Source organism: Plectropomus leopardus, chromosome 17 (genome assembly GCF_008729295.1).
Source record: "Plectropomus leopardus isolate mb chromosome 17, YSFRI_Pleo_2.0, whole genome shotgun sequence".
NCBI classification, from domain to species: Eukaryota; Metazoa; Chordata; class Actinopteri; order Perciformes; family Serranidae; genus Plectropomus; species Plectropomus leopardus.
The window spans coordinates 21,434,984-21,453,188 of NC_056479.1; the positions used below are offsets into that span (position 1 = coordinate 21,434,984).

At 38.0% G+C, this 18,205-nt stretch overlaps 1 protein-coding gene across 4 annotated transcripts; it reads left to right on the top strand.

The window, feature by feature from the left end:
• Nucleotides 1–1,412: 1,412 nt before the first annotated feature.
• LOC121956270 (cell death-inducing p53-target protein 1 homolog) lies at nt 1,413–15,226 on the top strand. 4 transcript variants are annotated; one of them, XM_042504408.1, is made up of 5 exons: nt 1,413–1,542; nt 12,598–12,751; nt 13,001–13,042; nt 14,537–14,681; nt 14,830–15,226. In XM_042504408.1, exons 2-5 carry the CDS (start codon nt 12,613–12,615, stop codon nt 14,933–14,935), a joined length of 432 nt encoding a protein of 143 aa, XP_042360342.1. In that variant the 5' UTR covers nt 1,413–1,542; nt 12,598–12,612; the 3' UTR covers nt 14,936–15,226. The 4 variants fall into 4 exon arrangements, with proteins under 4 accessions (XP_042360342.1, XP_042360343.1, XP_042360344.1 ...); XM_042504409.1 differs by lacking the exon at nt 1,413–1,542 and adding an exon at nt 2,607–2,684; XM_042504410.1 differs by lacking the exon at nt 1,413–1,542 and adding an exon at nt 7,639–7,715.
• Nucleotides 15,227–18,205: the final 2,979 nt, after the last annotated feature.

Consider the following 18,205-nt stretch of genomic DNA (forward strand, 5'->3'; position numbering starts at 1 on the left):
GTTTGAGAAGCACTCAGGGTTTGGCAGCCTCTAATAGTCTGGCACTATTTTCTCTGCTCTCTTGCTCCCCCCTGTGGATCACAGTGTGATATCTCCAGAGTGCAAAGGTAGATGTTAAAACCCTTACATTGTTGCTGTACTTAAGCTCATATGTTTGCTGTTGTGCCATCACGATACACTCAAGTGCACAAAGCCACACACTCAAAATAGTTTATGTATAGAATCGCTGAACCAAGCAGCCACCATTGGGGAATCACAGTTAACACCATTTAAAGGAGCTGAGTGTAACTTTTAGTGGCATCTAATGGTGAGGATTACAGATTGGAACCATCTGAAATTCTTATATGTGCCAAGCCTGAACTCCAGGTTAAAAATTTCAGTGTTCATCGTTCAGGAGCTTTTTACCAGGAGCTGAGTTATCCAAAGAGGTCTCCTCCTCTCCAAAAAAAAAAAAAAAAAAAAAAATCCAGTGATTCAAACCTGTAGAAGAAAAAGAAAGCCACTGCAAATCAGTGTTTCTCCAATGCTCTTGATAGCCAAGCACCTACTTACAATAACCATGGCAGGAGGCCCTGTGACCTCGCAAAACATGTCTGTGGCCACAACTATTTGCATGTTCCAAGCAATTGCTGAAACATGGTGCACTCTATAGATGTATCTACACCCTATGAAGATATAAACTGCTCATTCTAAGGCAATGAAAACACAACAACTTATTTTCAGGTGATTATAATCTAAAGAAAACGTAACTCATAATATTATATTCCATTTCTGCCAATATATCCCACTGAATCTTGCACACTGGACGTTTAAACTGCGTGCTGTTGAAAACCTTTTACCTTAATAGATTCTACAGATTTTTTAATTGAGAAAAATGCTGACACTGTGAAGACGTTATTGTGCATTAACAGCAGCCAATTTCATTGTAGAACTGAGGCCAACGTGAAGCAATTTGTACATTAAAAAGACTTTCCACTGACAAACAAACTCCCATTTTTGTCATCTTTATTTGAACCTGGATATTGATTGATGTCCTGCTGTTCACCCCCAGCTCCCTGCCTCTGTTCATCCTGGTCCACATCTTTACGGCTGCTTATCTTTTACTTTCAGAACACCATTTGTTTAACCAAAGCTTGTATAGAGGGTACACTGTGACAAGAAACTAGAATGAAAGATTGAGGACAAAAAATAGATGACAAGGTGGAGGGGAGTCGAGCAGCCATCAGGGCGTGGAGGCCAGACAAGAGGGCCATAATGCTGTGAAAAGATTATTAGTCTGTTTTTTTTAGGAAGCTAACTACGGAGAAAAGTGAGAGAGGAAAATCTGCTTTGTGTCTGACTGTCCTTGAAGACATTTCCTTATTGGTATATGGGTTTGTCTCTTCCAGGCTCCAGACAGTGTGCGTATAAATCCTGTCCATGCATGTCTCGCATCCCATCAAGAATCCATCCATGAAAACTGCCACAATATCACTGACCACACGGGGAGTGAGCTGTGGATCACTGGAGGTATGGACTCACCAGTATAGACTCGTCCCTCAGGTATGTCCTTACTCTACCTCTGACCCTGTACTGTTAGTTTATTCCAATCCAGTCGCCAAACAATGCTGGCATTGGACGTTTCTGCAACCTATGGATGCCTTACATTTAGAAAATCACTCTGTAGTCGATTCGTTGAATCTCTACATTTCAACAACGCTGTGTTTAACGTGGATAAGGATAAGGCACAACAACCACTTGGTTATGGTTAGGAAAAAGATCATGTTTTGGCTTAAAATACCAAAACAGGTTAAAGCAGCATTGTTTTGGTAAAAAAATATCAGCTTTTCACGGCACTATCTCCATGCAGGATTCATGACAAAACAGCCACATTTGGAGCCTAAAAGCTGACAGAAACAGCAATGACTCGCTAAATAAAGAACTGGTGCTGTTGTTTGTTGCTCTCGAACAGAGGTCTGCAGCTTTGCAGATGTCTTGTCGAGGTGACACCATCCCCTCCGCCTCCCCATGACAAAGTCAGCTCACATACTACGGCTCTTTAGGTGCTTTGATATGATACATGTGAATGTCCCAGTGTCGTATGTTTTGTACGCTTGTATTATAAAAAGGACTGAAACTGTAAAAAGAAAAAAACGTTTAAAAGCGTTCACAGTCATGTTTGCCAGCCATGACAATGTTGCAACAGATAGTATTGTTTTCATTTTATGAGTCTGTGTGTGTGTGTGTGTGCGTGTGTGTCATCATGACAAAATTTGGTCGTGGTGACAGTTGTTAAAGGGGAACTACCAGAGGCTGTTTTGAGTATTTGGCCAGGTGTTGAAATGTCTGTCTGTCTGTGGACAGATTTTTTCAACACAATGGCATCGTAACAATGCGAAATGCAGCAACGAAACATTTCGGATGTGTAGTTGAGATCAAATGAAGGATGAATTAGTTGATGGGCCTTGTCCGAGTAAGGGGATAGGAAGTAAAAAGGGGGGCTGTGCTTTGCCTCTTTACGCCCCCGACTTGCATTTGTTTTACATTGCGGGTCGCTGTATCCTCACTAGAGGAATCCCATAATAATGGTCCATTGTTTATCATCTTCCTGCGATTTTTTGTTTAAGAAGAGTTGCATGATATGGACAACATGAGCCTTTTTACAAAGATGCCCCTGCATACAGCCTACTCCTAAAGAAATGAAGGTACGTATGATGTCCAGTCTCTCGTGTTTATTAATGCCATGTCATATGATCAACATTACTAAATAAGCACCGAGACACAAACAAATAAAACTCTTGTTCTTAAGTACAATGTTTCCTAATCTTCAGGTATGCAGGCAAGCATAATACAGATTCAAAAATACAAAGTTTGCATTCTGAACACAAGACAAACGATATCTTCTCTGGATCATTAAAAAAAAGTAATAGTACAAGGCAGTCACAGAGTTTCTGAATGGTTATGAATTATGTGAGATCATGTGCCATCACAGCTTCACTCACGTGGAGGCGCCATTGAACAGGGAAACTTTGAAGTAACAATCATAAGCTGCAGCTATCAACAGTTTTCTCAAATTTCACCCAAGGTCATTCTTTCTTTATCTTTTCCCACCAGCTGCACCTTACCAGTTAGACTTACACACACCAACACATGATTATCGTGCAGGAAAAACTTTGCGCCTCCTCCCATCCGGGCTGCTGTCTTTCATAATCAACTTTTCAGAGCTGAAAGGGACTAAAAAGTGGCTAAAAGACATGTTAAGTTTAGCAAAAACAGCAGGTATCTTCTCTTCTGCCTTTGACTCTCTTTGGAGTTTCTTTGTATTTAATTTACTTTCTGATCCTCTATCCTTTTTTTTTCTCATAACTGAAATAAACACCTCTAAGTTATACAAGTAATATCTAGACTGTGATAAAAATGAACAAATCTAGGTTCCCTGCGAGTCCGAATTCCTGGGTGTGGGATTCTTGGACGCTCTCTGTGTGCTCTGGTAGACATCCTGTTGAAGTGTCCTCAGTTGACTCCACATTATGCTTCCCTGTGAAGGAAGTTGGGGTGGGGGGGACTAGTTTCAAACAATTTTAATGTGATTCTGCTGACCTCTAGTGGCTGTATATGAAAAATACGCAGTTATTTTCTCTGGATTGCCTCTCAATGTCGGCCTGTAATTTTCACTGTGGCTATAGTGCATTCCAGATGTGGTATGCAAAGTGCTTGTGATAGTCCTGTGACCTCTTTCTGACTGTCACCAGGCCTTCATATGTCAAAGTCATGTGTTTAGAGGTGGATCATTCACACTCACTTAGTGAGTAAGACATTTCTCAATAACTCAGAGGTATAAGAGAAATCCTGATTGGGTAGAACAGAACTATTCACATATTGCTTTACTTTATCTTGATTATTTATTGTTACATAAGCCTGTGGGGATCATGTACTTGGTTGAGTCGATGTGTGTGTGTGTGCTTTCTGCTGTCTGCAGCTACTCTTGAAAACTATTAGACTAGTCAGCCATATTTTATGTGCACATTTATGATTATGTTCTTAAGGACTTGACGTGATTCACAGTTGTCAACTCCCAACTCCACGCTTCAAAAAAAAAATCCTCCAAAAGTAAATAGAACAATATCAAGAATAAAGTACGAAAAAAATGAAAGTGCCAAAAAAAATCAGATAAACAAACCTGCGTGAACAAACTTTTTCAGTTTACTTGTCAAACAGTTCAAACTAGCGGGGCAGACAGCCAGTCAGAAAGGGGTGGCACCCGGGTCGGCTAATCAGATTTCAGGGGTGGCCCGTGCTACCCCGGCCTCTCCCTAGCCTCGTCCCTTTCTTGCTGCCACCTTGATTGTAAGTGAGCCAGGAGAGACAACTCAGGCCTTTAGAAACACTGCTCAGCCTTGGTTCCAATTTTTTGAGTGGCCACTTGTGGTATTGTGGCAAAACAGTACCCCATGGTCCCAAAAAAAAAAAAAGATTTTCCATAGACCACCAGTATTATCGAGAAGTCTGTAAAGCTGTTGAAAGGACAGCTTAAAATACAAACAAGGTCAGTTTTGACTCGTTCTGTTCAGAATGTTTGATCCTTGAAGGATTAAATTTGCAAAGCTTTCCTCAAGCCAAGTGAAGCAATTTAACATTTTTGACACCATCACAATGTCTGTCAGCTGAGCAGTAACTCGTGGGCAAAGCCAGCAGGTGAAACACTGCACATATTCAGCGGGCCACATACTGTAGAAATAAACTGGGCATGTGCGCCAGGAAAGCAACAACATTGGACTAAATAGGTGCATTGAGGGGTCCTGCATCTAGTTTTTATTATACATACTATTTGGGACAACTCCAACAGGTGCAGCTGGGTCGTGTACAGGCTGCGACCTGGTTTTGGTCCTTTCTCTGCATGGTATTATACCATGCTTGGAGAACAAAGTTTTTGCTTGTACAGTTATATAGCCTTGGAGATGTTGTTGACATGGTCATTAGGAAGGCTTAGCAGTTATATTGTTACTTTCTTTGTTTGTTTTAATGGAGTTTATTCTTACTTTGTTGTGCTGTGACCTATAGTTGGAGTTAATATGTTAGAAAATCAGTAATTTGTGACATGGAAAAAAGATTTATAGCTGTGTTTTGCTTATTAAACATAAATTCATGCTCATAATTATACTCTAATGTCTGAAAAGTACTTTGGCTCATCTGCTGGAATTTCAAGAATTGTTTAGAGTGGCTACGATCAGCTTGATCATTGAGAATTCGGCTGCCTGGCAGAGATCTGCCTTACACAAAGTGCACTATCCTAGTTTCTCATTGTAATACTATAAACTGAAATTTAAATTGCTCTGCAGGTGGCTTGAAGCCACACTCCTTCACATGAGTCATACTGTTTCGCAAGACCATAAAAGTGACCTTTTATACCAGTAATTTTCCATTTTATTTTCTGGGTAAACTACCCACTGATCTTTCCCATCATAATGACTATAACTATGGCTATGACTATGGAAGCAGATAAGTGACAGAAGTATTTGAATTTTAATTCAAATGAACAAGGCCAGATTCAAGTCCAAAACTTCATATTAAAAAAATTCAAATAACATGCTACCAAGTGCAATCAGACTGACTTCTGGTCTATCTGAGCATAGAGTGTAAGTCATGCGATCCAAGAAAGCGACTCAAAAATTGAAATCCAGGGAGAACAACAGGACTCCAATAAATTGTCAAATTTATGCTGTTTGTGTGCAATTTGATTGTAGGTACATAGCTTGTATGTTGCTACAGAGATACATCTTTAGTAATTAAAATGTTTTAATCTTCTTTAATCATCTTTAACAAGCTCTCATACAAATGTGCAGTGTAATCCTTATATCTGTTCAGCTGAATGCTCAGTACTAGGCTTGTGTGGTGTTAGGGTTCTTAAAAATCCTAATGCTTTGATTTTCAGCATCGTCAAAAGTACAAGCACTCCTCTTTGTGTTATACTCATTGTATGTAGTGCACAGCATTTACTAGAGGTCAGTCTCTACTGGTGAATAGAGAGCTGGTGGTGAAGGGGATAACGTCACAGGACTGTAAACGGCCAGCCACTAGCATCAGAACTCTGTGAAGTAAGGGTTAATTTAAACCCTTCCAGAATTCGGGATTATTGGAATATTAAACTAACTAACTAAAAGACTAGAACGTATACCTGACATGGTTTCGATGAGTTTTATTTTGTTTGCCTAGTTCAAATTAGTGTGTTTTACCCCAAATTAACGAGACAATTAGGCTAGTTATAGTTTGGTGAAAGAGAGAAATGTGAATTTGAAAGGTGTATGATTGTCTCTTGACTTTGTTTAATATGGAAACTATGTGTAAAAATGTACCTTGTTGGGGCACCTGGTGGCTCAGTGGATAGAGCGGCGCCCCATATACAGAGGTTGTATCCTCGCCGCAGCAGCCGCGGGTTTGATTCCGGCCTCGACCTTTTGCTGCATGTCACCCTCCCTCTCCCCATCATGCTTAAACTGTCCTGTCCATTAAAGGCAATAAAAGCCCCAAAAATACTCTTTAAAAAAAGTACCTTGTTGACATTTTGTGAATTTCTGTATACTAATTATACTGTAAAAGCTGTGCATTAATACCGTCATATACTGTATACCCCAGTTAAATTTCAGGAAGGTATGAAGGTATCAAAAGCAGATACTGCCCAAGCTTGCTTTGTATTTACCAAACCCATGCACAAAACCGTGATGCATATTAAATAAAATGCACTGCAGGAATTACATGATGCCAACAGCAGCAACATGTCCAAGCAATCAGATGGAGTCTTCATAGTAGCTGGTGATTTTAAATCAACTCATCCTTCAACTCCCAAAAGTAGCAGGAGCATGGACTAATCTAATTTTGTTTTTTTTAATTTGTTTAAAAAATGACAAATAAATCTACCTTCTACCTGCTTTTAATTAAAAAAAAAAATAACATTGGAGTCTGACTCTGAAGAGAGCAAAGATAGGCTTCAGTTTCAGTCAGGGAAAAATGAGTTTGAGAAATAATGAGCATACAACTGGATAAATGAGACCTGGATTATACTATGCAAGTTGTGTGAAAGTTTGTAAACAGAGGTTTTGACATATTGTTGCTATTATATGTGGTTTCCAGTCAGTCAGTAAATCATTATGGTTGCGTTTTCCATGAATCCGAGAAAAAAAAAGTTTTCTTCACTTTTCTCATGTTACACAGCCTGATTAATTTATTATTTATTTCATTCCATTTATTTATTTAAAGGGACACAGCATATTAATGAACATCAATATAAAATAAATATGTAAATATGCAGGAGTTAGCACAATTGCTAATTTACATCCGCAGCCCCTTGGCAGGTAACAGGTTAAAGAAATAGGGAGAGAGAGAAAAGAGAAGACAGAAAACAACATAACAACAAAATGGTCATTTTTGGGGGGAAAGTATTCCCTTAACTATTCACTGGCCTTAAAAATTCACATACTCACAGTTTCTCTTATGTAGCTTCCATATGAGCAGATGAGACAACTTTCACTTTATCATAAAAAAACTGTCAGCTGAATTTCACACTTGGTCTAACTGAACGTTAACAGTTAAAACGCAAAGTTGTCTGTGAGAAGAAGGGGGGCTGGCCTTGTGTTTTTTTCCAACTACACACACATGATTTTCATTAAGTAAGTCAGACTGAGATAGCATTAGACAACAGGAAACAGGATGTCTTTAAAAGACGATGAGTAGATGTGGAGGTTGGTAAATATTTTACATCTCATAAACAATTGTAATTTCTTTTATTGATCTTGAGAAACGTTTGGGCCCTTTGACCTGAAGTGGTCTGAGTCACAGTGTTCTCTAATGTAATTTACTCAGATATATGTTGATAAATGTGACTTTCCAGGATTGCTGACTAGTCAGTGGCTGGTCAGTGAAATGACGCGTTATCTGAGGTCAACAAAGAAATCTTTGTTCTTGGCAAATACCCGTCTCTTCCCCTTTTTTTCTGGGTTCTGTATTCATGACTCTTATAGCCATACTGGTCATTATTTGAACAGAATTTAAAAACAAACGCTGTTATGCCATTCAGTTCATTATGGTCAGACCCACCCATTTTCATGGAATTAAAGGGAGGGGAAAGGGGGAGGGGGCATCGTGAAGTTGTAGGACTACAGTCACTCCACCGAAATACAGGAAATACCTTCCTCTATTTTTCTTCCGTCAGTACTCTTGCTTTTACTGCGTTTGCCTCACTCAGGAAAAGGCAGCTCAACCACAGAGGGTGTGTGACTCTCTCTTAAATTGACAGAAAGTGATAGGTAAGTAAATCTAATTTCAAACATTTGTGATTATATAATCAGCGTCTGTTGCCATCATGTTACCAGCTTTCTGTTTTCTGTTTTGTTAAAACTTGTTTAGCTGATTTTATTTCACCTCTGTATAGAAAAGATACAAAAAAAATAATAATAACTGTAGTTATGTTTTTCGGTCAGAAATCGGTGATGTAACCTTTATCCAGCCACATCGTCCAAACAAAACGGGGCGAGGCGTAAGTGCGTGCAGTGGTGAATTAATGCATGTGGCTCATGTTGCTCTAATTGATTTAGGATGGATTTATGATGAGACAGAGGAAGTCTTGCAGGGACTGGGCCTGTTCGCTGTGAGCGGCAGACTGACCAGCGTACACTGTGGCACTACATTCTTCTATAATATCAAACTACAGCACTTAAATATGCTGGCCACATCATCTCCGAAACCAGCTCTTTAGCATCTGGATGAGTACAGAGCAGCATTATCAGGGCAAAGTGCTTTAAACCTCAAGCTCTATTGCCCCATGCCTCTTCCACTAAGCAAATGACTGACATGGTTGATTGCTTCTGTTCTCTGTTTCCATCTGCCTGTCAGTGACCAATAGCTTCTGTTGCAATACTACAGTTTAACATCCTCAATGGTGGAAAGTTACTGAATACAGCTGCTCAAATACTGTAGAATTTTAAGGAATTTGCTGTAGTATTTGCTTTTATTGCCACTTGATACTTCTATATTCCAGGGCGAAGTGTATTTTCTTTTTCACAACATTAATGACTACTTATTACTTACTTATTACTTATTACTACTTTATTATTTATGGATGATGTACTGTTATAGATGGAGTGACTGCTATCAGTAAATAAGAAGTTTATATTAGCTTCATCCTGAGCAACTACAACACCAAATTGCAGTAACAGAATAGAATAGAATAGAATATACAGTCAGGGGGAATATTTTTATACACTGAGTACATTGTTTTGACACTAATCAGTGCTGTTGTACTAGAGGTTTATCTTGGTCTCAATACAACAAATGTTGTCTCCTCTTGGCATTTTCCACATTTCCACTTAGTGTAGTTTTGTTCTCTAAAAAAGAACTCAGAATTTGTATTTTTAAGAACACAGCTGTAGGGTTAATCAATTAATTACCTGTGCACAAAAGGAGTGCTGAATGATGATGTTTAAGTTGATTTTAGCTCCTTTGCAGTGGTGTAGTGGTAGATGAGGAAGTTGATGCACTACTAAGTAGGTTGGTATGCTACCAAGGAAATGATTTATATATATAGATATGTGTGTGTGTGTGTGTGTGTGTGTGTGTGTGTGTGTGTGTGTGTCAGTGTCAAAGGCTTTTTGGCTGATAGATCAGTATACTGTAAACAAGCAGAAAAAAGGTGGGTATTCCCAGTATACCTGTGCATGCCCTCCACTACACTACTGCTCCTTAGTGCTTGTTTGTTCAAAGCAAACGCAGGAAAATTCTTTCACGTAAAAATAACTTCTGTGATCCCTTTTGATTGTTTTATCAAGATGTTTCTCCTAGTACGCTTATACATACGCACATATTTTTATAGAATGGCAATTAAAGACATTAATATGGACATTTCTTTTGTTTTCTTTCTGTGTTTTTTATGGAAATTTGGATCTTTCTGATTAATCTGAGGAGTATCTATGCTTACATGTTTTGCATTTTCTCTGAAGTGTGTCATGGTTAGGTCATGGTTTCGAGTTAGTCTCATCCTGCCTTGGTCTGTTCTCAGATCGCACATTCTTGATAGTGTTTAATTTTAATTTTTATTATTATTTTAATTTATTTATCATTTTTTGGAGGCAGTTGTATAAATACTTTTAGCATTTTACTATTGTTGTTGTGGTGGACTGTTGCACTCCTTAAGTGACTATGCCTGGTGCTATAGTTACTGTGCTGTACTTGTCTTCTGTCTTGTTGTTATGTTGGCCATGGTGGCAAATGAGTTTCCCCTTTGCCTTGCCCACCAGTTTCAGTCTCGGTCTTGACACGCTGTGGCTTTGTTCATGATTTGGTCTCGGTTTGGTTGTTCTTGACAACACTGCCAATTATACTTAAGCACTTTTCTGTATCTTGACTTGTAATGGTTTGCTTTTACATTGTGCCATAGAGGAATGAGTCCGCAAACCTGGAAATGAGTTTGTCCTTTTGCACCTCTGGTTTCCTCATCTTAAAGTCAGTATTTTAAAGGAGTTTTGGTGCTTTTTCAGATGACTAAAATAAGTTCTGTGGTCCTGTGGCTCTTGAACGTTGAAGCTGTCACATGTCTTTAAAAAGGTTGTTGCTTTAAAAAAAAAAAAAAAAAAAAAAAAGTGTCATTCGGTCTAACAGCTTCTAGTTGTAGGTGGTTGTAGTTCAGCATGGTAAGTCATGCCACCTCGGCGTAGTTTTTTTTTTTATAGTCTCACATTAGCTTTTTACATCTGGAAATTAAATCCTAAATCCAATTAAATCATAAAAGCAGTGTTCATTAACATACAAATGTATCATAAATGTTTATTTGCCACAAAGGTTATTTTCTGCAATAATCAAAAAATCCAATGGAAAATCTGATTGGCTTTTTTTTTCAGGGCAATGTTAACTTCTGTGTTGGCCTACAGAAAAAAAAGTAAAGAAAAATGCAGCCTGTGCAGCCCTCTGTCCAGCCAGTTTACTCTGATTTGTTGTCAAAAAAGCTCTAAAAACCCTCTGTAAGCCACCTGCTCAGCACCAAACACCAGGCAGACACAGTTAGCAGCTCACTAGTGAACATAGTGCAACATTTAGCAGCTAAAGATTTATAATTGGCAGTTCGTGAGAATCAGGACTCCAAACCTGAACCGCTGTCTTTGTTGGACGGTGTTGTGGGCTGTAATGAGGATGTGGAACGTGCAGTTAGGGAGTGTAGATCCTCTTTAAACGTCACAGAACACAAAAGTCAAACTGTTAAGTTCTTCACTTCCTCCTGCTGCAATCAATCAATCTCAATCTGATCATTTTTTGGTAACATTTTGTAGATTTTAATCACAGGAAGTGCTTGTCAGGTGTACCAGTTAGTTTCTAAACTATCTGTTCTATTTTTTCCTCCTCTGACTGCCCTTTTTCCTCCCAAAACTGTATTGATATGTTTCAGTAAATATACACACAATGATTTAAGCACCAACACCCAACCTTCCCTGGACACCCAAAAATTTAGGGAACATATAAATACATAAAAAATAGATTTAAAAAATGACAAAACAAAAATATAATAATGCTAACAGTGATAATAGTTAGAAAATAGTATACACACACACACACACACACACACACACACACACACATATATATATATATAGAGAGAGAGAGAGAGAGAAAGAGAGAGGGAGAGTTAATAATAAATTATGTAAAAACAAAGAGCCATTGAACTGTTACCAGGATTCGAACCACTAAATAGTATACCTCGTAAAAATTATGTCTGGCTGCATTTTTAACCAAACCTATAAAAGTAAACATCATTATGGTGTTTACATTGTATTTTCAGTGATCAAATGTAACAAAGTAAACAAAACGTCATCACAGTTATAGTACAGTAGTGTTTTTTATGGGAGTATCTTTTCTTTACATGAGTTTTTTGTATTTCTTTCAACTTCACTTGCACTCCACTACTTCTCCTAAATAAATGACTCTACTACATTTCCCCAAAACATCTTAGTTACAACTACAAAATAGGGAAGGAAGGGAGGGAGCCGGATTCCCAGGAGTCCTTAAAATTAAATGAAATTCATTAATCTATATATAAGGCCGTAAGTTGCATTAAAATGTCTTAAAGTAGTCTTTTAAAAGTCTGATAAATGCTCAGACTTGGAGAGTAGGATTGCTTTTGTTGTTGATCATTTTTCTCTGACATTACATTGCAAAAGCTCAAAATAATAGGTAATTAAAAAAACAAACAAACTGAATGTCTCTTGCATTAACATCACCAAAAAATCATGTTTTTTGGTACAATGTTTATTTGAAAAACAAATTAAGAATCCCCCGAACCGTAAGTAACTGATGTCACATCATGCTTTTCTTCCTTCAATATTGGCTATTGTAAAATTGGTCTTCAATTTTATTCCAAGTGACCGTAAAAAGTCTTAAATCCACCACTGCTTTTTGTGCGTGTGTGTGTGTCTGTGTGTGTGTGTGTGTGTCTGTGTGTGTGGCAGCAAAACAAGACAATCCTAGTTTATAACGTAGTTTATATGTATGTAAGTTTATATGTAGTTTATACATTTACTTATTAACTTGGATGCCAGTTGAGCCAATTTTTTAAAGATACGAAACATTTCTCATATGCAGTAAAGACCTCTGAAGATGGAAAAGGGATACCCACCACAGGATTCAGCTCCACCATACCCTGGGCCGCCTGGCAACTACGGGGGTACAGTGCCAGGGATGTACCCTCAGCCAGGCCTCTCGCCCGGAGCCCCTCCACCTGCTGCGTACCAGGGAGGTCCGTATCTGATAATTCTGCTTCTTTTGAACTGTCATTTTTGGCTTTTAATGGGGTTTTTGAAAGTATTTTACACCTCTCTCTGGGGAAACAAATTGACCTCTGTTCTTAAATCATGCGTTGTATTTCCTGTAGGAAACATATGCAAATAGTAGCTCTGTGCTACTGCTCTTGCGTGTATTCTATGCAAAGGCACTTTGGAAATTTGTTCTGAACTGTTCTTTCTGCTTTGTGTGTTTCATCTGACAGGTGTTGCTTATGCTCCATCCCCAGTTGCACCAACGGCAACAGGTGAGATTAGGCACCTGATCCGAGATATTTCTGTCACATGTAAAACGCAATAGAGATGCACCATTTCTCAGAGCGTCAAGACGTTTTCACACATCTGTGAGCACATAGTCAATGTGTTTTCGTTGCAGTTTGTAAAGTGAGAACTGCACGGTCACACAAAGTCAGTGGGTGACTTGTACCCTCTGTGCATAACAAAAACCTATTGTTCATTGTTTCGTCTTGTGGTGTGCAGCCACATTTTGAGCACTGCTCATTGTAACAAATTTCTAACACAGGTACATTAGCTACCCAACACTAGTAGAGCTCATAAACTCTGTGCATTTACATTCATATCAATTTTGAAGTTTTTTTTATGTTATAGTGTCTGTCTGACAATGACAGTTTCTTATTGCACAATGGGAACAATCTGAGCTGTCCTTTACCTTTTTTTTTTTTTACCGTTTGTATGCCTCAATAAATGAAATTACAGGACAGTGGCCATAGAGAGACAGAAACACAACAGGAGCTCCTTATTAGATTACATCTGTTTCACATTGGCAGCCTCTGCTGGCGTTATTGCGTCAGTGCAGTCATACAATTTATCCTCAGATCTAGTTATGACTGCCCAGAGTGGACAAAACAAATACTGGCATTAGATAAGGCCATTTATATATATATATATATATATATATATATATATATATATATATATATATATATATATATATATATATATATATATATATATATATATATTATACATGAAACTGCTTTATTCTGTGTTTTTACCAGTTTAAATCACTGGGTCTGTTGGAGAGGAAGAGACCTCTGCAGATAATTCAGCTCACAGTAAAACAGCCTCCTGAGTCTGGATCTTATGTGATCAGAGATAAAAGGTGGGCACACATTTTGGGCGATGGGTGAGCGGCCTGTCTCTGAGCAGCTGAACAGCGTTGATAAAACACTGATTTTTTTTCAACGATAAACTGCTTTATTCAGTGTTTTTACTTTTTTTAAATCACCTGTTCCGTTTGTTTTGAAACGGAAGAGACACTGAAGGAGCCAGGATAATTTTCAGCTGGTTGCAATTTGAAATCCTCGCTGCTACATGCCATTAAATTTCTCTAAATCTTGCACACTGGACCTTTAAAAAGTTGTAGGTGTGTAGCCTTTATTCAGAACATGCTCAAACACTGAGGTACGCTGGAGTGGAGTGTAGGTGGAGGGGATGAGAGTAGGATGAAATGAAAAGCTAAAAGCCATCTGGGGTGCAGTTGCGGAGGAAAAAAAAAAAAAGATAAAATCTGGCACCAGAGAAAGCTTGCCCCAGGCGCTGAATGTGCACTGAGTCTAGTCTAGGATGTTTTTAATTATAGTGATTATAGGTAAAAGCTGAATTAGATTTTGAAAGAGTGATCAAATACTGAAATGGGGCACCGACCTCATTTTAAGCTTTTGCAAGTGAATATGAAGACAAATGAATATTTTTTTGTGCTGTGCATTTCTCATCCACAGTGACTCACATGATAGTAAGACCTGCACTTCATGAAATCCCGGGACAAACTGTGTGTCCCCACTGCCAGCAGACAGTCATCACCAGGACTGAGCACACGCCCGGCCTGATGACCTGGGCCATCTGTGGTGGCCTCGCCCTCTTTGGGTAAAAACAACATTTTGGGTTCAAACTTGCTGCTTATCTACTTTGTCATGGTTTCCTTCTTATGATTTTTTAAAATCTGAATAAAAATCTTCATTACTTGAAGAAAAACAAACTCGAGAGTTACAGTTGACTTTGTTTCCTCCTGCAGGTGTTTTCTTTGCTGCTGTATCCCGTTCTGCGTCGATTCCTGTCAGGATGTGCAGCATAGCTGTCCTTCCTGCAACAGACCCATCTACATATACAAGCGAATGTAAACTGTGAATGAGGGAGAAGTCCTAAATGCTTATATGCTTATTATACTTGCTTTACAGTATTCTTATAATACTGATTAAAATTACAATACAAAAAGCACTTATTCCAATCCTGTATTCACATCTACACTGCCATTTTGTGTCTCGTTTGTGCTGCAACCTGAATGCTAATGATACATGTAATGAGGCATCACATTGCGTGGAGTTATATTCAGCTGTCTGTGAAACATTTGTACACATATAAATAAATAAATATACCAATAAAAAACAAATAAAAATCTTTTTTTTGCTGTCCGTTGGTCCAGTAGTGAATCCCTCTGGTTGTTCAGTGTCTCACGTTTTCTGCAGCATGTGTCAGCGTTTTCTTACTTCCCTTCCCGAATTTCTGTCTTATTGTGATTCATTTTGTCATTTGACTGTTTCTCATGCATTTTTTTTTCTTTTCAAAGAAGTGCATTTGTTCAAATTTCATCCTCTCTCAGAAGAGAGTAAACAAGACTGAGCGGTTACAGCCATGCTAGCAGCTCTGCGAGTATGGAGCTAAAAGCTTATTTAAGCGTGCCAACGAGCTCACAGTGAAAAGCTAACATGCCAGTGTTTAGCAGATATCATGTTTACCATGTTTATTCTCTGAGTTTACTATTCTTATACATTCAAGGCTGAGGATCCTTTTTTATGCACTTATTTGGTCATAAAACAAACTGTCCGATAAAAAGAAATGTTGGTCTGATTGCGCTGAATGAAAGGTCAGGGGACCAAAGTTATAATGATTTATCCTCTGGGGAGTCTGAACTGCTAAAATTCATTTCAGCAATCCATTAAATTATTGCCCTGGTTAATTCAAGTGCAACATTTAAGTGTTATCAGGTATTTTACAGGTTCTGACATTCTAGGTTTTAAGTAAACCAGTATGTTATGGTTAAACTGGGTTTTCACCTCTCATGGAGCCTCTGTGGGGGGGTTGGGTCACACAATCCGCATGTGGCAGCATCCTTAACTCTTGACAGCTTACATGAGCTTCTGTCAGAGGGAAACCAGCAAGTCACATGACTCACAGGAAATGGAAACGTTCAGTCAATAAGTGGAAATAGTGTAACTTTCCATGATAACTCTCCCTTAGTGGAATGAAACTACATACACCATAAATCTGTGCATGATTTACATTCCTGTTTATGTTATATATATAATATTTATGTTAAAGATGTTGAGGTATGCTATTTCTCTGTCTCTCTCTGTTTGACCTCCTGCAAGAGCGTAATCGAAAGAAAGGCAGAGTGTGTGTGTGTGTGTGAGAGAGAGAGAGAGAAGAGCCAACAAGAAAAAGAGGAAAGCACGCAGGAAAAGGCAAATTAAAAGGAAAAACTGTAAACTGTACCTGTTTGTGGTGCATATGCTATTACTGCCACTCTGTTGCCACACATTGTGCAATAAGATGTACATCATATTCTTCTACGGTTGAATGTCAATTTAAAGGTCATAAGTATGCAAAATTGAAAATTTTCATGGCTTTTCAACAGAAATGTAGTGACCTCAGTGCTTTATATCTTCCAGAGACTAACATACATTTAACAGGTCTGTTCTTACACCACAGAGGAATTTCCCAGGGGAGGGGATGTTCAAATAAACACTGCTGAGATCTTCCATCTGGCAGCTGGTTTCCTCATCTCCAACAGTAAAAACTGCTAAGCTGACTGAGGCTGAGCGATATGAAGAACATCAAATATCACAATATCTTTGACCGAATACCTCAATAGTGACAATAAGATGATATTATATATATATATATATATGATTTGTAGCAGGATTTAGGATCAACTTCAATTTCATTTCTTCTGAAACCGGGTTTAAGAAGAAATGACAATAAATCTACCTTGTACCTTTGACATTGTAGGGTTGATTATTGATACTTTCACAAAATATATACATAGTGAGATTTTGGATCAATAATTAGAAGTGACCAGCCAGAAAATTGTAACACTTACAGTATTAAGATAAGATACTTAATATCTGGTCTTGTATCACCATATTGATATAATATCACCCAGTCCTAAACTAGATGCTGCTCAAATGACAATTTGAACTCCAGCTCTGAATGAAAATATGTCTTGTCAAAGATAACTTGAAAAGAGAAGGAACTCTCATTCCCTCTCATTACCTCTGTCGTCACACACACACACACACACACACACAGAGAGACCAGCGCTCTCTCTACTCAGACAGACAGTAGTTCATATCTCATCTCATTATTGCAAATATGTTTAGTGTATTTTTCAAGACTTTGACTTTCAGAACTTGTGTCTCATTGGTGGGTACAGTTTAGGCAAGAAGACATGCAGGTTCTTTTGCTAATTTGAATTTGTGTTGGTTTATATTTATTGTTGAAATGATACAAATAATTGCAACATTAATTCTAATGTGTAGAAATTTATTATATTAGAGATGCATCATCTTGTTTTCAAGGCGGCCCAAACAAACAAACAAAAATCCTACAACAAACTAACCGAAAAGAAAAGACAAAATGAAGGAGTACAACTTTAGTTTAAGATGAAAAAAAATGAACATTTTAAAATAAATGAAACAATGATGGAACAGATATTTCATGGCAACTTGTTCAATCAGAAGAAACTGGACACAAAAGCTTTTATACAAACTTCATTAGACACAAAGTGGACTGTTAAGAGGAACTGACCAGAGTGTCTTAGTGAAAATTTGATATAGAAGAGCAGAAAATTGTTTTAGACAATAAGGGTAGTTATCGCATGAAAAATGAAGCGAGTGAAACTGATGTCTTATATCAAGCAAGAGCCATCTGAGTGTGTCTGACATCGTGCAATGATGTGTAAAAAAAACAAAGAAACAAGTGTAATCTCCTGGGATGCATTTTTAACTCCTAGCTATTTCGGATGAGAAGAGCATGATGAGTATAAAAAATTAAGCAACCATGTCCTCATGAGTGGACAGTCGACTTCTTTTTAATAGTCTCAAGTGGGTAATAAAGTATAAAACTGAATATGTAAATGCATTTAAGTTGTTGTGCAAACGTAAAATTGCACATAATGCGACATAAGTGGAAGGCTTATAATTTGTTTGTTTTGAATTTTTGCTGCTCCATACTTAAAGCTCCTGTCTGTCAGACAGCCGGTCACACTAAATGCTCTATGTGGAACGCTCTGATGATACAATAATTAAGTCTCGATGTCCTCAAACAAGTATTTCCTTATTTACATTGTTTCTGTTGCTAAAATTGGTCCAATTTGCATCCTTTCTCAACAT